We start from the raw sequence: 25,386 nt of genomic DNA, 5'->3' as shown, positions 1-25,386 counted from the left end.
GAGTCTAAATGGAAATATACTGGAATTGATCTATAAGGAAGAAAATGAAGGAAGGAGGAAAGATTACTATTAGCTATCAGTAGAGAAAAGGAAATTTTCTCTTAACATTCAAGTTTCTCGTAATAGTCAGGTGTCCTATAGCAACAAACTGAGCAGTGGATGCTGTTTTTCTCCAGCTGCAGATGACAGGTTAGGACTGAAATTTGGGATTGATAAAAATGGAAGAAACAGAGCTTAATGTAGGAAACACAAGCCCAGAGTACACACATGAAGGGGCAGGGAAAAAACTAGAACAAAACCTGTAGGAAGTCAAATTTACACATGACATACAGAGAACATGATCCACGTGGGGTGGGTCCAGTGCTTAGAAAATTGAATCTCCTTCACTTTAATCTTGCTGACAGTTTACCATGGAGGAATGGAGTGGAGCAGCTGATCATTCTCATGAAAATAGGATGCATTTGTTAATGGTTATTTTATGGCACAAAGTAATCTGTGGAGTGACTGACTTCCAATCCAAACCTGTGAGATCACACCAAAGCTTTTACGTGCTCCAGCATGACTTAAACAAGAACTCGAATGCCAATGTCAAAGATGACAAAGCAATGAGGGGATTTTGTTCGTGCTGTGTTTAGCTGGTGATTTCATTAGGAGCAAAATCTTTGCTGCTTTCCCTACTCTGCTACACTGAGACAATTGTGGAGAAATCAGGGGTGTGTTCAGCAATCCTTTCACTTTTACTAGGAAGCACCAGCCAGCTGCTAAATCCTATTAAATATCTACCCTTCCCTGATAAATGTTACAGCATGTGACCATTTTCACTGCTGAAAATGCTCTGGAAAAGAAAAAAGGGAAAGCTACATAATGCAGTATGTGGAACAAACAATTCTGCTGCTTTCTCTCTTTGATGGCACTAAACCTCCCTCACACAATGACATGATGCACAGAACAATGTCCGGGAGCCAGCCAAGCGTTATGGGCTGTGGAAGGGCTGGTCCCTTCATTGTCTTTATTTTTACACAGAGTTTATGGCATTTTGGTGTCAGCAACACAAAAATAAACCTTCCACAAGCCAGATGCAGATTCATGTACAGGAATGACTATGTTCATCTGCAGAAAGTTACTGTAAAGCCTCTCACAGCAAAAAAACATAAAAGTCATCTGGGTTTAGCAGATTAAACTGGTGGAAGAACTCAGCTTTAGATTTATAGTTTTTGTTTCAATTCAGAAGATGAAGATGACATTGAAGCAGACTTAAAGGAGCCCAGCTCTCCCTGCATTGGTGATGGCTGTGTGAACCGCTGGTTTAACTTCGGGGGACTGGAATACAAACCTGTGTAACCATCTCCCACAGCATGCTCATCTCTCTCCGTGGAGAACACCCATCACAGGGCCCATTACAGCAACACAGCCACTCAGCTGCTCTTCTGCTTCTCCAGGAACCCCACCGACTGCTTGATCTTCAGTATGAAACACAAAGCAGCTACAGAAACACCACCTTTCTAGTGGGTGATTCAAATGCTTTAACACTTCTGGGTGCTGCTCTTGGAAACACCTACACCCACCTTCAGCTTCAACCACCACCACCTACGCTGAGTTGCACACAACTGCTGAACAAAATGATCACAAGGACCAAGGCCTGAACCCCAAACTGTATCACAGAATCACAGACTGATTTGGGTTGGGCAGGACCTCAAATATAATCCAGTTCCACCCCTCTGCCATGGGACAGGACACCTTCCACAAGGCCAGGTTGCTCAGAGCTCCATCCAGCCCAGCCTTAAATATTTCCAGGGATGGGGCAGCCGCAGCTGCTCTGGGTAACCTGTGCCAGGGCCTCTCCACCCTTGCAGGGAAGAATTCCCGCCCAATATCCCATCTAAGCCTTCTCTCTGTGAGTATGAAGCCATCCTCCCTTACCCTGTCCTTCCAGATTCTTGTAAATAATCTCTCTCCATCTTTCCTGTACCTTCTTCAGGCATGTCAGGACACCCTGAAGCTTCTTTTCCTCAGCCTTCCCCAAAGGAGAGGAGCTCCATCTCTCTAACCATCTTGGTGGCTTCCTCTAACCCTCTCTTCCTCCTTTCTGAAGAAAGATGTTACAAAACCATATCTACAGCAAAACAGCAGAAGTACAGACGAATAAAGAAGTAACTTTTTGGCCTCATGACGTGCAGCATTCAAGTGGGCCTCCTTTAAAAAGCAGCATGGAAAATGTCTCTGTGCTGTTGGCATTTTACACAAAAGGACACAACCCCCTCACGGCCGATTTGATGTCAGTGCTTATTGCCACTTTTCCCTTTTGCGTAAGAAACAAATCACTTCATCAAAAGGAGCATGGAAAAAGCATCTGCCTGTCCCAGGACACTGACTGCGAAATTCCCACAGAAGAACAATGAAAACCTGAGGTCACTGCACTGTTTCAAGTACACACAATCTTGGGGGGGTCTTGGCAGTTTCCTTCAAAATACATTATATGCATAATGCAGGGAAGTGCCAGGGGATTTTTGAGGGGGACAAAAACATTTTTCTGTACTTGTCCAAACCACTCTTTGATTGGCAGCGTTGAATGAGGATGAGAGCAAGGCTTGGCATGGGCAGGGAACATGCCAGGTACTTCCCTACATCAGATCCATCTTATTTCTTTCCGTGTTCAGCAAACCCAGCAGAATGAGGTTTTTACAGTGGATTCCCACTTGTCTATGGGAAAGAAAGCAAAGGTAGGAAGAAGGAGCTGGGGGGGTTTTATTATTTCTGGTTTTCTCTTTTCCTTTCAGCAATCCTCCCTCTTCTCAGCACTGCAAGAAATGCAGCTGCTCTCATGGAAGACTGCTGGCACTGCTATTCCCACAGTGCAGTTCCTACTGGTCCTGTGTGCCCACCAGGGACCCTCGTTAGCCAGGGCTTTGGAAATGCAGGACTGTAACTGACACTAGCCACAGATGAGCCACAAAGAGATGAGCATCAGGACTCAGCACTCCCTGGGAGCACAGCAAAGTGCACCGTGAATCCCCTCTCTTCCTGAGCAAACCCTGGCACTGTGGGTGACCACTTGCAGCGGCACGTGCCACCCTGGAGGGAGGAGACCTGCCAGGATGCAAGGCTGGGGGGAGCCGAGAAAGGGCAATCCCCATGGGATATCCAGGAGAAAGCCATCACTGTGAGGGTGTTGGGACACCACCTCCCCACAGGCTGTGGGAATTCCATCCTTAGGGAGACTCAGAACCCAGGAGAACAAATCCCTAAGCAATCTGATCTACCATGGGAACTGCCCCTGCCTTGAGCAAGTGTGCCGGACCAAATAAACTCCTCTTCCAACATGAAGTATTGTGTGGATCTATGAATTCCAGCAAGCTTAAACAAGAATAGGCCAGAAGTCTGCACTGCCAGTATTCCTATGGATTCCCACTGAGGGATTTCAGAGGGCTGCGGGATCTCTTTTTTAATCTGAGGCACAAGTTGAGACATTATATGGAGAGCAAAGTCAATGCTGGAGTATGTTTTGACCGTGCTTCTGTAAAAACTCACTGCAATCAGAAGGAAGAACAGATGAAAGAAAGTCAAACCTTTGTTGGTTTCATGTTTAAATCTAATTTCACCTTAATGACAGAGAAGCATGAATAGAAAATAAAGAAATCTACAATGACTGCATTTAATCCTTTCAAAATATTAAATCTCTCTGCTCAGAGATGTTATCATTATAATTAATTGCTGCTAAATTATAATTTTCATTATCACAGAAATATTTTAAATGGAAGAACATGTATTTAAATAACCACTGCGTTGATCAGGGATTAATAAGAGCTGAATTCATAGCCTTGCTGAAAAATGTGTTTAGTTCCTGCAGTTTCCATGGCCACACAATAATTTACTATTGTTAATTGTGTGCCATATTGTAGAGTCAGATGCACTACACTGTGCTGACAGGATGCTGAATAAAAGCAGCGGCACCACAGGTAAGCCAGACCACAGCTCAGCAAACTAAATCCCAAAGGTGGAAACTGAATGAGTAACAGCAACAAAAATACTGTACGTTACAATAAAAATCACTTGTGCAACTGAAGGAACCTTGGTGTTTATAAAATGCCTTTATTTCTAAAAAGAGAGTTTTAAAAATGCATTCATTTTAATGAGATTTGAGACAAACTGCTAATAAGAAGCATTAGAGGAAAAATCCCTAATCTTCTCTGGCTCTAATCTGCAAACCCATCATGCAGAGCTCCCAAGAAAGTCCTGGAGTTGGTGTCTTTTGAGACTGGCAGAACTGATACCTTCACCTGTTTGCTTGCTTAAGAAAAGCTCCAGAAAACTGAACCATGATCTCAACCTGAGCACACATTCCAACTAGTCACTCTGTATAGTAAAGGAGTCCTTTAAGAAATCCATGTGGCAATTAAAAAAGTAACAATAATAAGAAATCTTTCCTTTCATGCCACACCCACTTTACTGGGGCTTCTGAGGCACAAACAAGTTGTGCATGCATTCTAGTTCCTCGCCTCAAAATTTTCTTACTAGCCTGTTTGATTCCAATCCAAAGGTCATTTACTGATCTGCTCTTGTGGGACAATGTGGCATATTTAAGCAAAATCATTTTAGCCTTTGGAATTATGCAAGAGTGGGGAAAAGAGATCCCTTTCCAGCACAGTATTTCCTGCCCAGGCAATAACTTTCAAAGCAGTACCAGAAAAAATCTCTTTGTTTGAAACCCTCGAAAGTCTCTCTGAGATTTAAAAGGTGATGCAAATTTGAAGAAATTAGGGTAAAAATATACTTTGAATACCTTAAATGTGTATCTTCATCAAGAAACATCACTTGTTTCTTGTTTTTCTAGTCTTAAAAGTGGACTTGTGAGTTGTACTGATTGTGCAAGGCCTTAACTGCAACAATTGGAAGGGCCTACATAGGGACAAAGGTGTGGCTCCTATGGAAGGGATCCAGGAGAGCTCCCAAGTATTTACCTTGACTTTCTTTCATTTTTAGCACAATGAGAAAATGATAAAAGCACTCAAAGGTTCCTGATCACAGCCATTTCACTGATGCCTCCTCAGCCATGTTGCATATCGTCTCCATAGTCTGGGCTTTTCCCCATCAAAATGTGAATTGCTGATGTGGTGTTTTCTTCAAAAACCCCCAAAAAACAGAATAAAGCCCCAAACACACTATGAGGTAATGGCAATTAATAAAGGAAAAGCAACTTCTGAAAGTTGAGTGTCTACCCAACATTCCCAGTTGTCTGTTAGTGTAACAGCACTGCCATTAGAACACTGTTCAGGTACTGGTTAAGCACAGAATGACTGCACATTTACACAGACTATTTGTGCTTGCACCCATCTTACACAGCTCCAAACCACAGATACAGGGCTGCACAGGCATGAGGATGCACTGTAGCATCTCACACTCATCTGGATGTTCCTGAAGCCTCAGTCACAACTCACTGATTTTCGGGTCTCCAAACTTACACACACTTCACACATTTCAGCCTAACTCAGATGCACCAGATGTTTATGCAAAAGGCAAAGTCCCATGAATACACTCCTGATAGCGAAGGCCACCGTGACCTGCAGCTGATGCCAGGGAAATGTTTCTAAACTTGGCAACAGGAGCTAAACCAGAAGGGAGAGCTGAGTTGTGCAGCACAGAAAACAAAAGGTGTTCTGGTATTAGGTGGCTCACACAGCCACCTGAAACCTGCCAGGAACTGGATGGGATGGGCCATGCACATGAGGCTGGAGAGAGGGAAAGGACAGCCACAAACCCAGCACCCTGAAACGAGCACTGCAGAGATCACAGTACCCTGCCCAGCCATTTCAGTCATTGGGGAAAACAGGGGGAAGTCCCCTTGGAGCTTCTGTTTTATGCCGTGCTTGTCCCAGCCCGGGGAGCAGCTCTGCTGGCACCAGGGCAGAGCTCCGATCCATCCCTGCGGGGGATGGCACTGCCAGGACATGCTGCATGGTTAAAGGTTTTACATATTAGGTGTCCTTAAGTGTTGTTTGCTCTCCAGGACAACTTGTGACTGCTTTTATTTAGGAAAAAAGTATGTGCAGTGAGGAATTAGCTGGAACACGGCTGGCGCCAGGCGCTGAGGACACAGGAGCATCTTTCAAGTGGCACAGAGCATTGTTAGCATCAGTGTGCTGGCAAACACCAGTGCAAGTCAACTGTTAAGAGAAAAGGCTCCAGTAAATAATATTTACATCATGAGAATTTTATTATATACCCTGTCAGACATATCTATCTTGGAGGAGAGGCAGAGAGAGAAACATGTAGTAATATATCAGCAGCAGGGGATTTATGGGAAAAATGGTCCATAACTGCCACATCTCACCCCGTGAGTTCCTCTTGGAAGGACTTAGGCTACAGCTAAGAGCAACCAGGTCCAGATTATCAGTGCACCTGCACAAGTGACAGTGGCCAGGATGTCACCCAGGGAACAGTTGGGAAACAGTCTGCAGGCACTGCCAGTTTTCTGAAGTGACTTCCTTGAGCTAGAAGTGACTCTGTTCCTGATCCCAGGGGAGGCCTTGAGGACGAAACTCACCTCATGCCCCACAGGGTGAACAAAGACACGGGGAGGGAGAACACGAGACACTCAGCACTCAAAGGTAAAGATAACCCAAATTATTGAACTTCCCGTGACGAGGATAACAGAAAGGTCAGAAGTTCAGAACAGCACCAATATTTGATGTTTCCAGACACCTCCCCTGTTTATTCAGAGCCTGCCTTAAGTGCCATTCCCTAATGGCTCTTACTCATGTCAGCCTGCAATCACAGTACAGTCACATCCGTGATTTCACAGCAGTCTCTCCCATTATACTGCCAGGCAATCTGAGCTGAGGAACAGAGGAACACACCCTGAAAAAAGCAGCCGTTGCACTATCAAGGTCTATCTTCCCTCCAAATAACTGTGGAAAGATACTAAAGTAGATGTAGAATTAATTATTACCCAAAGCAAACTGTAGTTCATTGACTACAGATGGGATGGTCAGGTTTTCACTTCTCTTTTTTCCTGGAACCAAATCATAATCAGATCATATTGTCAAAAACTGGAAACACTTCCTAGATGAAATGAGCATTAAGAACTGGACTTTGGAGGCTTTTTGAAAGGAGAAGGTGGAACCCAATATATGGTCTTAGCACGGAGAAGCTGAAACCAAGGGGGAGCTGTTATTTAAGAAAAATGTAGGAATAGGAGTGAAATTGAGAGACAAAATCCCTCAGCACTGCGTTGTTTGTGCAGTTCCTTTTAATGGGGCTGCATTGGGTTAGACTATCTGAGAAGTGGGTGCTGCATATTGGCTGATTTTCTGCAGTTTGCCAAGCCATTAAATGAAATTGAGGTATCTTTATTAAACCATAAGGGTTTCATTCCAAGAAAAATCAGGGCAGCCAGCATTTATTCTGTTCAGATAAACTCTTAAATCTCTTTGTAACCACATGTTTTGTTTAATCTTTGAAGGCATAAGGTCACCCTCTGTCTGTGATTAGAGCACTTGTGGTCACACAGATCATGTTTGAACCTTGCCACTGCACTTTTTCACTGACCCTCTGGTGAGCAGTTCTCCAGCTCCTCAACCTGAAAATAGTCCCAAACAGAACTAAAACAGGCAAGAGAACCTAAAGCCACTAATCTCAAAACCAAAGCAATCCTAAGAAGCACATGCCTGGCCATTTTGGCAATATTGTAGGCAGAGATGTTTGAAGTCTCTGCGAGGACACCCAATATGCATTCTGTAGGATGCCATTTGGGATGACACATCTCTTTTTTGCTAATATAAATAATACATAAGAATCATATTTGTGACCTCGTCCCCTGACAGTTTAGCTGAAGTCAGTGCAGGATTGTGCATGCTACTGATTCCCACCAAAGAGCAAACTGACCCTGGCCAGTGTCACTTCAGCACTTAGGTGTAACTGGGCTTGTCCTTTCAAGTTCCAGCTTATATTTTTATGAACAAACCAAACCTGACCGAACAGGGAATTATCAGCACTTCCAGTTATCCCAAGAAAAGGCCACTTGGTAATGCCAGCTCTTTCACAAGCCCTTTGAAAGGCAGGAGCGTGGCCCCCAGACCACGTCCCAGTGGCTGCCTGCGTGTCTGCCGGGCTGTGCTGTTCCCTGCACACTGAAGGGCCTTTCTCTGTAAGCTCCTTTCTCGGGAACAGTGGGGCATTGAGCAGGGCTCCAAGCCTGGTTAATATTAGTTTGGCTACAGTAGCGCTCTCCCAACAAAGGAGGCTCTCAGCCCAGGATACCCTCGCTCCAGCAGCAAGTGCACAAGGGCTTTTGTGTGAGTGTGGGCTCTCCCGGCTGCTGCGACCTCAGGCTCCGCATCACAAGTCACAAGCATGAGTGCTCCCCATCCCTCTGGGCCTTTCCCATCCCTCTGGGCCTTTCTCCTCTGGCAGAAATAAATGTGAGGACTCAGCTCGATGCAATTTCAGGAGCAGTGAGCAATTTTGTGCTCACGTGCTCTCCTCAGCTGCACGAGGCTCTCTGTGGGGACAGGAGGCCCACAGTGGCTCCCAACAGGGATGTGACAGGGATGTGACATGTTGGAGGCACTGCTGGGAGCGAGGCCCTGCTCCCCTGTGCTCAGTAGCTGCCCTCTTCTTCTGCACGCCAGGCCACCACCTCCCTCCTGGTGGACTGAATTTCAGAGCTGCTGGAATGCAGAGTAATCCACCAGCTTCTTACTCTCTCCACAAATGACCCTTTACTTTAAAAGGACTCGTTTTGAGTGGGAGTTGTTTACTAATACTCATTAAACAACTTTAGTCTTTGATGAAGTGTCACTTCACTTGGACAATCACACTGAGAGAAAGGCCATTACCTGCCAGGCCCAGATATAAACATCCAAATGGAATTTCAGATTTGATTTCTTGTGGGAAGAGCAAAGTAGATTCTCAGCCACCTTATTTATGATATTCTACCTCCTTCACCACAGCTTTGAAAGTCACCAAAAACTAATTTCCAATATTTGGTGTAAGAGTTTTCCCAAACCCTTTAACTCAATGAAGATAATTCATTTTCACATGAGGAAATGATGTAATTGTCATACCCTGCTACTTAATAGCTGATACTTAATACTTCTCAATTCAAGTTAAACAAGAACAAAAAGACCTTCAGAACTGCTAGTAACAAAATAATCATGAAATTCAGACTCTGAGCAGAAGTGGTGCAATTACCAAACCCCACACCCTGTGCTGGGATCTCACAGAAGTGGAGTTTAGTAGAAGGAAGAGAGAATAGGGATTTTGTGAATCACGCAATTTTATTTTCTTCACCATTTCTACTAAGTTTAGGTAGCAGCTCATCCACTTTAATAGTCAAAGCATGCACCCAACAGAAAACAGAGATGAAAGAAAGGAAAAAGAGGAAGTCACAAACCAAAATTGGGAAAGAGCTCAGGAATGGAAGACAACCATTGTTCTGTTGTTTTATCACCACTTTCATCTCTGTCCATAGGCTTGTTTTATTGCCCCACTTTCCACACGACTTAATGGCAAAACCCACAATCCATTTGAATAGGGCTTTTGGATAGGAAAAATATTTGGAATAGGAGCCTGTACTCCCAGGTGATTACAACATGCCCCTGAAACACTGGGATGGTCTGTGACACAGAGCTTCTTGGAGACGTGGAATGCAGAAACACCCAAGGGCTGACTCCTGTGCCGCATTCCCAGATCCATGAGCTGTGGAGATTTACACCATTTGAGCACAAATCATTTTACTCTGGCTACATATCTCCCTCCAGGGTATTCAAAACACCCTGCTGTCCCATGTGAAAATATCTGCTGACAAACTTTGTTTACTTCATTTTAGAGCCCCAAAAAGTGCTCCAGAATTGCCCTTTTTAAAACAAAATTAGGCTACAGCACCTTGAGATTTCTGATTGTTTTTAAATTAAGTTCCTTACACACACAGTTTAAAAAACCCAAATGTTACAAACAGAAAACTGAAGAGAACAGACAACAAAAAACCCGAGCCAACGGCTCAGAGTTGTAAACGTTCACAGTTATTTCAGTGAGAAGCCAAATCCAATTTAAATGTTTACTTTTGACCTGTATGACTACATGAGCAGAAATACCTTACTCTTAGCTCCTTTAACTTGCCTTCCCTATTTCCACAAGTACCAAAAGCCATGACCAGAAAAGGTAAATTTTTGCCGAAAAACTGAGTCAGGATTTGGATATGTTTGCAGGGATCTTTGCACTGGAAGGAATAAGGGCCCAGCTATCACAGGAATGCACATTTAAGAGTTTGGGGTCCCTTTAAAATTCCTTGCAAATCTGACAGGGCTTCCAACTGTGCAGCTTGTGCTCAGGTTTTCATCCAAACCAGAAGACTGAAGAATGCTGTGACACATTCAGGCTTTGGAGTGTCACAGACACCAGAAAATCAAGCAAAATTTGCCACATGAACAGGAATTTCCACCTTTGAGGGGGAAGGGTAAACCAAAAATCTGTGTAACCCAGACACATTTCACCCAGAATGAAATTCAGCCTCCCTGCATTTCAGCTTTAACAGAAATTACCATGACAAGAAATGCCAGTGACCCATTTGGTAGACAAAGTAGGGTGTCCCAGGTCAGTAATCAGTGCCTGGAGCTATGCAGGTCACTGCTCCCAGGAGACTCAAAGCCTTGGCAAGGTAAATCTCCCAACCAGGAAGGCGGCTGCTGAAACTGGCTGCTCAAAGGGCACCCACGGCAGGAACTCCAAGGATCCTGGTGTCACAGAGGGTGTCTCTGCCCTAGTGCAGGACAGCACTGCAACTCCTGCAGCTGCTCTGTTGGCAGCAAGAGCTCCCTGTTTAACCTTGAGCATAGAATGAGATTTGGGGGAAGATTTTCTTGCAGCAAAAGCTGTGGGAAAGCCCTGCTCGAGAATAGAAAATCAAGAAAATCTTCCTGCTGTCCTGCAGTATGGATGGGAATCAACCCACACATATATTCATACACGATCAAGCTGATTATAGTGACCACTTAAAAACTGAAGTGGCGTGTGCCTCTTTTTATGCCAAACCTCTTTGGGTCATTGCAGATCAAAGGATTCCAAGCCAAGGAGCTCCCCTGCTGAAAGGCTCTTTCATCAGAGAGAGGAGCTTTGCCCCAAACACCCAAAATACAATTGCATTGCCTTTCCTGGTGCAAGTAGCGCTGTGCAGCCACAGACAGCCTTGTATCCCCATGAAACAGAGCTTAGAACTGATCTTAAACAGCTCTGATGGGAAAGGCAGCTCACCTTTCCTACAGCTTATTCCAAACATATTTCAAACACTATTTCTAACACGGTGCAAAATAGAGGCACTTCCTCTCATGCAGCCTGAGCACCAAAACACACCAGGCTCCCCCTGAAGTCTCCGGTGTCCAGCCTGAAAGGCAGCATTACAAAATGCCCAAACCTGAAATGTCCCACACGGCAGAGCCCCTTTGAAAGCTGCCTTTCCTCTGGGACTTACAAGCAGTGCCAACCTAGCTCACCCCCACCCCTCAAGATTTCACATTTGTAATTATCACTGGAAATCTCACACCTCGGGCACAGCCCCGGGGCTGAGACCCAACTTCCCAATGACAGGGCAGGAGCTGATAGAGTCACCAAGCTCCCGAATGGCAGAGATGTTAATAAATACCACTGTCCTGCTAACCGGGTGGGAAAGAGCCCCTGGAGCAGTGCTGAGAGCTGCTTCCCTGTGCCCCCTTTGGCTGGAAGGAGATACAGCTGCAGGGATCTCCTTCCGAATTCCTGACTTGCATTAACCTCTTCCTGCCAGCTCCTACACCCGTGCCCAGCCGATCCACAGGATCCTGCCACATTAACACAGCACGGGTGATAGCCTTCGTTTTATAAAAACAACAACACACCTTGCTTTGATTTGCATTTAACTCCTCAGTATAGCAGGACAGACTTTCTCCACTGAAAGAACCTGCACAAGCTCCATGGCAACGTGTTTCCCACAAACAAGTTTTGGGGTTCTGTCTTTACTTGCAGCGAGCAACTGCAGCGGTGCAACCTGATCCCTTTCTACTGCACGAGTGGCCATGAGAACCAAAACTCCACACCTAGGTTTAAGATGATAGCAACCACTGATAGTATCGCTCACTTATCATTCCAGCACCGGCTGAACTAAGCATAGTAGGAACTTACTGAAATTTAATAAAGGAAACACAACTTGCTAAAGCATTTTCCTCCTCACACCTGTGCCGACATTCTCACGAGCACAAGGACTGGGTATGCTGAACTCCTGGATTATTGTACACTGGACTTCAGGGCTTCTTTTGACACAGTCTTGATTCACCCCTAGCAATGCCTTCTGCCACATCCTGCTTCTCTTTGGCCCATCAAGGCAAATCGAAGCTGGGATCCCCTGCCAGGTGACCCTTCCAGGTGCACAAGGAGCCGGTCTGGTCCCACAACATGCACTGCCTTCATACCCCAGCAGGACTGAGCTGGAAAATCTGCTTTAATCACCCCACAAGCCTCATCAAGTTGAAAGAGCGTTCCCTTACAATCATCACTTCAAGGCATTTAAAGGAGTTGGAACATAGGAGTGCCTAGGGAATCATATATGATGGGAATTTGCTTTGTCCATAGCATTTTGGGGCAGAATTAGGCTGGCTCCTCTCCTCATGTGAAGCTGGCAGTGTCAAACCTCACGTATTGTCTGTCTTAGGAAAGAGGAGACCAGAGAGAGTCGTCTTCTACTCCTTGCTGATTCAGACTTCTCTTCATACAGGACCTGAGCACTTGCTCTGTGTTATTTTAGACAAAACAATATACTCCCAAGTGCTTTTTTTGAGGAAAACCCAACATTCACTAGACCTAAACAGTGCCTTGATATAATCTAGTGCAAAGCTGGGGACTCACATGATAACTGTAGGAACTGTGAAGAGAAGAGGGGTAAATTCAGTGTGTGAAGGACATGAGCAGAATTTAGAGTAATCTGTGTGGTGGCAATGCTGGTGGTGCTGCAGAGAGGCCTCCTACCAGAAGCAGGAGGGGTGAAACAATTATTGAAGAGTATTTGATTATTTGAAATGCATCTGCTCTTGTTTGTACACCTCCATTGTGAAAGAGGTATAACTGGTGATAAATCTCTAATTTTACAAAATGAGATATATTCACCTTATCTTTGCTGGGCTTGAGCTTTACCCAGTGGCACAGAACACTCCCTGTTCACACCAGAGCCTTCCAGCAAGAACCCCCTGAAAATCTTACAACCCCAAAACAATGGCTTTGTGGACATTCCTCAAGCAAAGAGCCTCTAATCCGAGCAAAGACCTCTTCTGTGTCAGCAGAGTTAAGCCACTCCCTTTCCATCACACACTATATTTTGTATGGTTATTTACCATTTCATGGAGTATCTGGTGCATAATTTACAACATTGCCTGCACCTAAGCTCCACCCTGAACAAGATCAGTGGCAGCACTCATTTTCAAGCCTGTGATGTGAGTAAACAGCCACAGGATGGTCTGCTGCAAAACTGCACAGAATTTACTGCACTTTATCTCTTCTGCTGGAGGAAATTGCAGTACTTTGGGGAGAGCACTGCATCTTTTTTTAACTTTTTTTTTTTTTTTAAGTCATCTTGGTGCATTCCACTGAAGGGAAAATTCACTTTCTGGGCTCTCAACAATGCAGTCTGCTTTCCTCTTTCAGTGTGATGTAAACACACAGATAATGGATTCCTGAAGCAGTGACCCAGAAAATGATAAAATCTGCCTTCTTTAGACTGCTAACTAAACCAGCAAAGAAAGAGGCATGAGCCAGGTTTTTCTTCATGCCACTAATTTAATTCTTTCCAACACAAGTACCGAAGCCTAAGATCTGACAGATGTCCCAAGATAAAGCCTCTAAGGTATTCCCTGGTGTGCAAGTTTGGAGCCTGAATTTTCCATGCCTTGTCCCAGGAATTTCCATGTTCCCGGTGTTTAGAATTCTGTCATTTTGCCTCATTACACGCAACGTGCAGCCATTGCTGTGAGCCAGTTTACAAGACAAACCAAGTGCAATGAATGAAAGATATTTTTTCCCCTCCCTCCTTAAGCCAACAAATAGGAACATTCTTTGCACTAACCAGGCTCTTGCCCCCTCTTTGACAGGAACCACAGACCACACTTGCAGCCCAGACCAGAGTAAATGAAGAAACATGCACAGAAGGGCAGCACTTCGCTGTACTCAGGCTGCTCTGGGACTATCTCCAGAGTCACATGGATCCAGAGGAGGAGGAGGTTTGGTTTCAGTGAAGAATTCTTTTTTATTTTCCAACTGCAATCCCGGAGTTCATTCATTGTTGAGCTGTGTCTTCCACAGAGAAACAGCAGAGCTTGTTTTACCCTGCCTGGGGCACGGAGCTGCTGGGCACCATCCTGCCCCCTGCACCGGGGGTTTGCAGCCCTGGCCGAGGCCTACCCTCCCTGCTGAGAGCATACGGCACCCCCAAAAGAAACCTCTGGTTCTCACACAGACAGGGAATTCAATGGGAAGATATTAAAGGACATTCTCCTTGTCTAAAAGCAAAGAAAACTGGGAATGTAAAAGTACACGAGTACTTTCTCAGATATCTATGCGTGAGGAAATTAATTCGTTAGGGAATTATGCAACTGTTCTTCATTTGAAGAAGTGAAGCCACCCTCCGCCTTTGCAGAAGGTACACAGGGGTTGGAAAGGGCCCTTGCACTGCAAACTGCACCCAAACACAGCTAGAATTTATGACTAATGGCCACTTCTAACTGTATTTTATTTAAGAATAAAATAAATAGAAGACTGCTCCCTCACTCTCCCCCTTATTGTTCTAAGAGACATGGTCTGGCTTAGTCCTCGTTGCAAGGCTGAGTGGCTCAGAGGCTGGACACACACCTTAACCCTGTGCAAGGCTGGGGACACCTTCGGAGTCTGAAAAGCCACACAGGATCCCTTAAAAGAACTCGGAGCTTTTTCCCACAGCACCAATTTTGTCCGCTCTCACTAACACCTTGGTGCAATGAGAATAAGGCCGGACTAACATGTTTACAAGGATCATAGCAGGGCAACACCTCCAAAAAACCCACACAGGCTTACCTTGTAACTGCTTGAATCGTCCTTCTAACTGGTTATAGTTATACGGCACCTGAGCTGCATATCCTGGGGACAACGGCCCGGGCATACTGGTTGATTTTTGTAATTCCATTTACAGGTAGCGCAGAGATACGGTGAACTGCAGCATAAAGGAACCACAAGTTTCTTTACCATACATCCAGGTAAATCCCAGCTTCCTCCAGTAGCTTGGCGTCAGTCCCTAGCGAAAACGCTCCCCCCTGAGCCCTAAGTAAATAAAACAGCTTCGGTTCAAAATCCAGCAGTGTGGCTTGGCGGTAAGCTCTGTAATGGATTCAAACTTAAAGCACCAGGAGGGTGTTTTTTTGTTGTTGTTTTTTTTTTCCCACCAGTTCCACAACAGGCAACTCTCAAGTGCTCGAATCTGTTTCAAATGCTCTTCTGGCTCTGGCGAAACCAAGTGAAATAAAAGCAAGCGTGCGATTCAGGCCGAAGTAAAGGCAGCATGGAGCCACGCGCTGCCGCCCCGGCCGGCGCTCCCAGGAGCCGCGCACACCTCAGACCTTTCTGCTGGTTTGTAATATAAACAGCAGCCGCCCGGGCGCGGGCTGATGTCACTCGATTACCATACGGCACGGTGGAGGAAAGGAAGGCTGTACCAAGGGCGAAGGGGCGGCGGAGCAGGGGAAGAGCGGCCCAGCTCATGCAACGCCCCAGCGAGTCCTTCCGCCGCGCCCCGGGAGCGGCTGCCCGCGGGGTCTCGGCCCGCGCTGCCGGCACCGCCGCCGAGCACGGTGGTACCTTCCCGAGAGAAGCTGCTGGAATTACAACCTTTTGTTAGGAGCCTCATGTAACGGAAAAGTCTCAGATTACTATCACTTGAAAAGGAGGGCACTTTTCTTTATTTATCTGCGGGGCTGTCGGCTTGCAGAAGCACCGCACGCACACAGAAGCGCTCATTCAGTATTTAGCACCAGCCGAGGAGGGGACGCGGGGAGATGTACGCTCCAGCACACCGGGAACAAACGAAAGCTTTGTCGAAAGGTTCTTTAAACAGCCAATTCCTGTCACTTCGGTTTATGTTACTTGACGATATTGAGGATTTTGACATGCCCTGTGCATGTGGCTCCTTGCCCAGTTATCAGTGTGCTGGGTATTACTGCAAGATTAATGGGCTGTGCGTTGAGGGGGAGGGCTCTAACGTAAATAAGGATGCCTCGCCGAGCTCTGACAGGCACCTCAATACCCTGCCGAAATACAAACGTGCACAGCAGCAGCAGCAGCAGCAGCAGCAGCTGGGCTTGGCCCTGGAAGTCAGTTCCTGCAGATGGTATTAGATACAGGATGTCAGTTTTCCCTCAGGGACATGAGCTCCCAGCCCTAAGTTGTAAGTAAAATTAAAAGGTCAATTCCACATTCATAGTCTCAGTATATAACATTTGCCTGTTCATTTTAAAAACTGCTGATAATATTCACACAAATGTTTTCTCTTTTCTTCTTCTCTTGCATTTCCAAATTCCTTTCCACTGGAATCCATGTTCTCTCCTCCTCCCACTCCATCCCTTCGTGAAACATTTCAAAATGTTGCCTTTGTTTTAATACCATCATTTCACAAGGTTTAAGTCATAATAATTTCTGTGAGGACAATTTCTGTGGGAGAAGCTCAGCCCACTCCCCCGAGTCACTGCAGCCCAAGGTCCTGCTTGGTGCCAGGTGGAAATTCAACCAGCCATTACCAGCACACCAGGGAACAAATGTGCACAAAGTCCAACCACGAACACTGCCAATTTAGGGAGAAGTGATGGAAGTCGACACTTCTCAACTGAAGCTGGGGTTTCCAAAAACACATGGACTGTTGAAAATGTCTGGCATGCTGCTCCTGAGGTCATAAATGCATTTAAATTATTTATGGCTTTTAACTATACTGCTTTACTTAAAGCACCACCACAGCTCTAGTCCAGAGTTACTTATATTGATAGAGAAGGGCTTTTACTGGGGTATTTCAGTGCATCCCTTTTATTTCAGTATAGCTGTGTTTTCACAAGACTCCTGGTACTACAGCACACTTCAAGTAGAGCCTAAAACATTTCTGAAACTTGGCCTTCAATCCCTTCAGCACTACCCACACTTGGTCATGAAAGACTCCTGAGCTGCCCCAGACAGGCTTTACAGTATGAGGGAGGACAGTGGCTGTGTAGGAGAGCAGGCCCTGCAGGCTTATGCCCTAAAAACATGTCTGGAAGGCGTCAGGGGGACCTGAGGAAGCACCTGCACTTGCAGCCCCAGCAGGCAGGATGCTGCTCTCCAGACAACAATGGGCTGATGTGGCAGGCTCCTGCTAAACCCTCCCCTGCTAATCTTTGTGCAGCCAGCTGTCCCTGCAGCACACAGGCACCCACATGCCGGCCCTGGCCATGGGGTTTCCAGGGAAGAAGGGCAGCACGGAGTACCAAAGGCTCCTGAATTCCCAGGAACAGAGCTGGGTAAGCTGGGCTGTTAACAGCAAGGTGAACTCTGCCGAGCTGGAGGAGCACATTTTGCCCAGCACACAAGTACAGGCTTATTTCCATCACGGATATTTCTCCTGCAGCTTCCTACCAACAGCAGCTTTTGCCTGCCATGCCTGACCTACGTTATAATTAAATGCAAACCCTTCCCCTCAAGAGCAGGCAGGCAGCCAGGCCCTACCTGCAGGCATATCAACTCATTCTGTCCCACCTTGAGCAAACAGGTGTTGCTATGTGAGCTCAGAAGGTAAAACTGAAGTCCAAGTGACTGACGGCAAAACTGGAGCATTTTTAACACCATGAAGGCCATAAGTCAGGAACTTTTCCCCAGCTGAAGGCTTTCCCAAAACCTTTGGCAGGCAATGCACTAATGCACGTGGTCATTATTAAAAATATTAAAAGAAAATATTAAAAACTAAAAATAATTATTTGGCTTAGGCCCATATAAAACACAGACTGGCCTTACCCACCCCATCATGAAGCATTAACACCACACACATAAATTTACATTTCAGCTTGTCCCCTGTGGGACAACTGAAGCTGGCAAGCTTCAGGAGATACTGAACAAAATTTGGGGTTGATGGTTTGATTTTTTTTTTTTTGTCCCTGTCCCCTCTCTGTTCCTCCCAATTCTGGCCTGCCCAGTAGCACTAAACATTACCTTACAGGGAAGGAACTGCAGCAGGTATGGAGCAATACAGGCTACACAGCAAGCAGGGGGGAAAGCTAAAGGAAAAGGCAAGAACCTGTGCTCAAACTGAGCTTATTTTGTTTCAGGTTTGGCAAACAGAGACACCAGACCCTGACATGTTGTCAGCAGTGCTTGCTGTGAATATCTGACCTCATTTGTGCTGCCATCCAGGTTGGCATTTGGGATGAACAATGTCCCCCGAGCAGCAGATGTGACAGACTTTGCTGATGATGGTTCAGCTCCTGGGGCAGGCCCAGGTGCCAGGCTCAGCTGCCAGGACCTTCCTGCTGCTTTGCTGGGCACTGCTGTACATCTTGAAGGCTCTGCCGAACAGGTGGGTGGGAATTCAGTGGAAAGAGCAAAGCAAAATGGGGACATGTCTGTGTTTGTGAAATGCTACACGGTATGTAGCAAGGCTGTTTCCAAACGGGCATCCTGCCAGCTCCCCGTTTGTGTGAGTCACACCAAACCTAATCCATCGCTCTGTTGTTGACTGCAAATGAGTGAACCTGAGCTGTTTTCTGCTGCCATGTGCTGATGCACCGGATCGATCACAAGGCTCTGGTGCACAAAGCCCTTTGTGACACCCCAGTTCTACTCATTTTCCCTGTTTATCTTACATTGACTAAGCCCTTGACAACATTAATTAGATAATATGTTATGGAGGGGATTGAATGCTTTAAAGCCATAGATAGCTTTGGAGCACTAGGCCAAGTGCAACTTATCACATCAACACAGCTGGAAATTCATGGTGTAATTCATTACTGATTACAGCACTAGAGGAAAAGAAAGCCAGACCATATAGTAAACCTATAGTAAGCTCAGCATATTGAGGAGGGAGGGGTGTGCTGGGGATTTTTTTCCACCCTCTAAATTTTGTTCTCAATTTTTTTGCCCATTATCTGTGAAATGACTTTTGCAGAGTTTGAATTGTCCCTGTCTCACAGCACCTGCCAGGTGATGATGGCTTGTGTACTTGTTCAGAGTAAATAAAACACAAGTGATTATCCACTTAGCCATAATGCAGAGTGTCCTAGCTGACATGATCAGAGCTTTGCAAAGCCTCAAGGAGAACGAGGTGTTGATTACAGTAATATTATGAATGTACAAGTCACATTTGGAAACAGCTGCTTACCTCAGAACACAAAATGGTCACTCCTGGGCTCTGTCTTTACATGGTTCTGAAAAATGCTGCTGAAGTGAGCAGGTTCTGACACAAAGTAAAAAACTAGGGTTTCTAAGGAAGAAACTAATGATAGATCCAGCAAAATTACCTTCCAAATACCTAATTATCAATGTTTCTAAGCCAGAGCTTACAATAATTATGAGCCTGGTTAATCATCAACCTTGTCTTTTCTCTTTACTCTTTCTTGCTCTTGTAAATTCTCTAGTTGGTGGCTAACAAGGAAAAAAAAATACAAGATAAAAAGGATGATTTATTAAACTAAAATTCCAGAGAAATCACGTAACATTTTGCTCCTCTCCTGAAGGTGGGTAAAGTTCCTACACATCCCCTAAGTGCTACAATTAGGAACTGAAAACTCATTATTACACTTGCCTCCATCCTCACAATAAAAACAAAACCTTTCCCCATATATTGGAGCAAGGAGAGAGAGGTTTGCTGGGGATTGTTCTAGAATGTAATAGGAAATAAATATTTTTTACCTTATTTGACAATTTGCATAACATGAATCCTGAAGAGTTAGCTGGTTTCCCTCCAGTTTTTTATCTAGGATGCTGGAAGCAGCAGCCCACACACCAAGCAGAAATGAGCTGCCAAGCTCATTATCTCTGCTGCAGGTATTGGAGGAAACAGAACCCTTCAGTTCCTAACCTGCCGTGTCCTGCAACACCTCGGTAACTCTCTCACAAGGAGGCAAAATGAATACAAGCAAACCAAGAGATCTCCTCTTCAGTAACATTTCCACTGCAGAAAGTATCTCCATGTTTCTGTTTAAAAGGGGATTTTAGATCAGTGGCAATTTCCCTGTGCTGGGGTTCTCATAGTCCCTTCCAGATACATTCTCTGTGACTCACATGGGCTTTGGAGAGCCAATGCAATCCAAAGGCAAGGAAAAGGGGCCCAATAAACAGTAGGAGACAAGGATTTTTATTACAGAAGGGCTGTTACACCTTTTGCTTTTGCCATGTCAAGGCTGGCCTTCCAGCAGCTCTGCTCCAAGTCCCAGGTACAAACCAGCTTTGGGCTCCAGGTGAATCCCGAGGTTGTGACATCTGAGACCAAAACCTTTGGGAATTTTCTCACAAACCAGGCCAGAATCTCAGTTTATTACTGAAACTGAGCCAGTTGCACCTGGTTTCGGGTTTCAGTTTACACAAGTCCCAGATTAACAGGAAAGTTGATGTGACTTTTGTAACAGCATGTCCTTGCTCACTGCAGGAATCAAACACCTGCCAGGAAGGCCAGCAGGGAAGAGCTACAGGAGGCACTTGTGGAACATTTCAGAAGAAATGACGGTTTCTGTTGGTTTACATTCCAACCTGTAGTGCTTCCCATACTCCAGCAACTCACCAGCACAGGGGAAAGCTGTAACTACATTCCCAGGTTTTATTTGTTGCCCATTAAATGCACTTGGCTTGCTCCCTGACATAGGTGGGCAGCCCTTACAAAGCCTGTTCAAATCAAGCACACTGCACAGGTACACACTTAACACACTCGCTGGCTGTGAAATGTTGTCATGAAAACATTTCATTTTCTTGCAGAAAATTCTTTTTTGCGGGTTTTGATTTGCTTTTTCAGAAGCTGGGATTATTGTCACTGCCTCTCCCTCCCTTCTCTTCCACCTGAATTGCACCTATGTTTATATATGTATGGGAGAGAGACAGAGAAATGGCCACCCTCCTTTTTCTTCCTTTTGAACGGTTTTCTTTTTCTTTTCAGTCTGACCAGGAACACAGAAGATGCACTGTTTCTACACCATGATCACTCAGGCATGACAATTCAATGTCCTATTACCCTTGAGCAAAATGGAAATTGGGTAAAAACAAACAGCAGAATACACTGATCTTCACAAATCTCCACAAGCCAGACTATGGCCCCATCTGGAAACTGCTTCTCTCCACAAAAAAGCTTAGTGATCAACTGACATTTATTAACTGTGTCCAACTCATGAAGTTATTATTTGAGAGCAACCAACTTCATTTTTATATGATGTATTGAAAAAATGAATACATTATACAAGTGGATGTACAAACACTGTCACTTGACACCCCTCTGCCTTCAAGGCTTAATAAAGGAAGAAAAACTTGAAAAAATCCTCATACAACATACATATACAAAGTGGTTGGCAAAAAAAAATAGCAGCGATTGCCTTGCTCACTGAAAGAGCTCAAAACTGTTAGGGAGAATGCTGGAAACTGAAGAAGTGGAATTCAGAAGTGATTTTCATCACCCTCTCTACATGGTGGCTGGTTTTTATCCCTATTCCTGTTCTTTTTGCCTCTTCCCCATCAAGGAAATTCGTCTCCAGGCAATCTGGGTTTATATCTCTCCAGGATATTACCTCAAGATAAGAATCAAAGCTCTGATCCGAGGGAATGATTTCATCACTAATCTTTCCCCATTAGAAGAGCTCCAAGGTTAACAGAAATTAGTAAACATGTTTGAATCCTGCACTGAATTTCACTTTGCAGTGTGCTCTGTTAGACATTACTTATACTTCAGGGAGTGCTTTCAGGCAGTATCCCAGCAACAAATAGAAGGAAAAAATGCAAGGCACATTGCAGATTTGGCTGAATAAATATCATAAATACAGAAACATTGCTAGTTAGATGCTAAAGACACGAGATGAGAACATTCTCTTCTGCATACGCATTTTTTGTGGAAAGACTTCTTTTGAATTACAAACTCATGACTAGGTTTTGAAATTCATCCATAGCTAAGCTCACCCCTGAGAGAAGCCATAATTTTAAAAAATATATATATTGCCAATATTGGCATGTAGTTTCTATAAAGAAGAAATAATTTCCATTAAGATTATTCAGCAAATTATTTAAAAACAATTTCATTATCTCAGTGAAGGGTCTCATGGTTTCTCTGTATTTAATATCCCTAAAACATTGACTCCAACAGCAAAGAACATTTGCAGTCTTTTCAGCCTTCAAATTTCCCATGAAGGGCCACCTCTAGTCAGGTTCCCAGCTGGTTAAGACAGCATGGCCTCGGAGAAGCCAGGGGAGAATCCAGTTTATACCAGGTAACAATCTGGCTGGGAGGTCTCCTCTAAATTGTCAACATATCCCAGTGTATTATCCCAGGCTTAAGACAGTGCCTGGCTCAGCTCTCACCTTTCCCAGAGCAGCTGCTGCAGCCAGAGCTCTTTACCCCCCCCTTCACAACTCCTGCCCTGCTGATGCTGAGCACTGCCTCCCACTCAGCTCAGTGTTTTGGGGCAGCCAAAAGCACGTCACCCAGTGCTCTTATTCTTCACTGATGCCATGGGGATGAATGGATGAGGAGAACTGGAGCAGACAGGAGAGCAGTGTGCTGTGCCACTCTGGGAATGAAGGCATAGCTCCCACCTAAAATCAGTGTAAGGAAGTTTGCTCTGGATGTCAGTGCAGTGCCACGGTATCGAAATGCCCAGGTATGACCACGCAGATTGACCTGCTGCAGGATTATCCCTGTGCACACATCACAGGTAATATCCCAAAGGCAAATACACATGTCTGTGCACACAGAGTCAGCACAGATACATCAGCTTTCCATTGGCTTCCTCTGGGTACAGATGGCTTTTTATATTTAAGCTTAACTAGAGCACAGAATCCTCTTACACCTTATTTTGTTAAATTATTGCATTGCTGTCCAAGCACAGAGTCGTCTGTGCATAAGGACTGGCGTATGCCTGGAACTCTCCTCAAGGAACTATGAGAAGCAGATATGGATCTGTATTCCAGCCAGGAGCTTAATGCACAGGGATTCAAAGATCCAGGGATCAATCAACACAGGCTCATGCTGGCAAGATGTTGGGCTCTCCTGTATACGTGTCCAACTCAACAGTGCTTAGTCCTGAAAGGATTTCAGTGGAGACGTAAAATGACAGCAGCACTCAGACTTTCCAGAGTGAGGCTGCCAGAACTGCTCCTATCCTGCTCCGTCCCCAAAGAAACAAAAAGGCTATTTTTCCAGCCCCAGCTCATCGTGCTTGAGCAATGCGTGCCAGATTACAGTCAGTCATTCACCAGGATGCAACCACTGTCATCCACCACTCGGTTACTAAGTACTCATAAATCCTGTCCATGGAGCAGACAAGCACGCGCAGTTCCAAACAACTCCTGAGGTACCATTCAGCAGGACTTCTTTCCAGCAGCTTGCCTCTCTACTCAAGAGGCTACACGGGACCAGGGATCTAATCAGACTACCAAGAACCTGACTTATACTTCCCTGTAGTGCAAACACGTTGTAGTTTGCAACATGACTCCTTTGATTCTAAAGAGAGAGGGCAAACCCCCAAACCATGCCCAACTGAAACTAAAAATCACGTTGTTACAGCAGCAAGATACAAATGACCTGTATGCCAAGCTACATTTTTGATCATCGAATACATTGTTTGCTTCTACTTGCAAATTTCTCTATGTTTCACAGACACACTGTCTCTTCTTTTTGGGTCAGTCCACTGATAATTTTTAAAAATAAACCCACTAAGAACAAAGCATTATTTATTGTCTGGTTTTTGCTGTCTGCTTTAGAAACAGTTCTCCAAGGCAACTTTAAAAGCCAATGCATTAATGCACAGTGACAGATGGGCTGAACTTTTCCTTGCTCTCTGATAAGAGCACAGTGTGCATCAGGAGTCCCAGCCAGCATCACAGGTGACATGTGGCAGTACAGCAGCCTCTCTGCTGCCCTGCTCCTTCCCTTCACGCCTGCATGACACACACAACACACCAAAGGACACTGCTGCTCCTAACACCCGCCCCTGCGGATTCTGGGAAGGTTAGAAACAACAGAAGAAATTGTTCCAGAAGCAAAATCCAGAAGGAAACCATAGAGTGAGGTCAACATTTGGAAAAGCTTTTGTTGAAAAAATTCCATCAACTTTTATCTGAGCAAAATAAGATTTTTTAAAATAAGCCCTTTCATGCTCATCTGGGTATGCCTGCATTAGGCCTGTAGCTCTAAACAAATCCACAGGCTAACAACCAGCTCTGCCACACCAGTGCAGAGCAGATTTTGCTGCTCTAAGGTTTTTATTTCTGTTTAGTCTCAAGTGAATCCCTCACACGCCCTTTCAAGTTGATTTATGAGCATCGCTATCATGCTGAGCACTCCTTCCTTACCACTTTCTGCTATTAAAATTAGTGACTGATTTTTAAGTCCAGGATAGCTCAGGTGCAGGATACTCAAGGAAACACCCTGCAAGAGCTTATTCTCAGTATGCTCTTTCAAAGCCAAGAATAAATCCAAAGTTTATTCTCTTAAGCTCTAAATAATCGTAAATTGCCCTTTTTTATTGGTTTGAGACCTGAAACTTCGTTCTGTATGCTCAGAGCGAAACAGAAATTTTGCTGTGGAAGAAATGCTCGACAGCAGGGCCAGGAAGGTGTGTGATACCTGGAGAGTACTAGAAGCAGAATCTTCCTTTTCACCTCTTTGTGGGGTTGTTCTGCTGACTTTTTGCACTGGAGCTGTGGGGAAAATGGCTCAAAGATCAGTGCCACAAGGGAGTAATTAGCGTCACATAAGATACTCAGAACTTTCCCACTGGAAATTTTCTATAATTTTTTTAACCTTATGAAATGGCTACTCCTCTATATAAAAAAGAAAAAAAATGTCAATAATGTAACTTCAGGAACAACTTCAACGCTTTTCCCCCTCTTGCTGCTGGGAGGATTTAAGTTACTGGCATGAATGACAAGCCCAGTTTGGGAAACTAAGGAAAGCTGCACGACAAATGCAGCCTCCTGGCTTGCCCTGTAAGGCTCATCAACACCACGTCGTGCAACACCAGTGAGTGCCCCGACCTACGCACGGCCACTTGGGTGAAGCTGGAAAAGGAATGTACTCCTGCCCACACTAGGATACTCCTCTCATTTCTTTCAAACTGGTTTTAATTCATGGGCCAGGGAGCTGAGTCACAGACCTTCTGGTCACTTGGATGAACCCAGAGAATAAAAGGGCAAAATACA

The 25,386-nt window shown here is 45.0% G+C and overlaps 1 protein-coding gene across 6 annotated transcripts in view; it reads right to left on the bottom strand.

Moving 5' to 3' along the window:
* Window positions 1-25,386, bottom strand: part of SPTBN1 (spectrin beta, non-erythrocytic 1) — a 115,479-nt gene that overhangs the window by 53,036 nt on the left and 37,057 nt on the right. Inside the window, exon 1 of one of the 6 annotated variants that reach the window (XM_005525472.3) lies at window positions 15,064-15,573. The exons of 4 other annotated variants lie outside the window; for them this stretch is intronic. In XM_005525472.3, coding sequence (XP_005525529.1) covers window positions 15,064-15,172 — 109 coding nt within the window. In that variant the 5' untranslated portion in view covers window positions 15,173-15,573. Of the gene's footprint in view, window positions 1-15,063; window positions 15,574-25,386 lie in introns of those variants that run through there. One more of the 6 variants, XM_088052662.1, reaches the window with a different exon arrangement.

Source organism: Pseudopodoces humilis, chromosome 3 (assembly GCF_049639895.1).
Source record: "Pseudopodoces humilis isolate 2021_Gansu_Grassland_sample_001 chromosome 3, ASM4963989v1, whole genome shotgun sequence".
NCBI lineage: Eukaryota > Metazoa > Chordata > Aves > Passeriformes > Paridae > Pseudopodoces > Pseudopodoces humilis.
The sequence above is the reverse complement of the archived record's forward strand: the minus strand, read 5'-3'. Positions and strand labels throughout refer to the sequence as shown.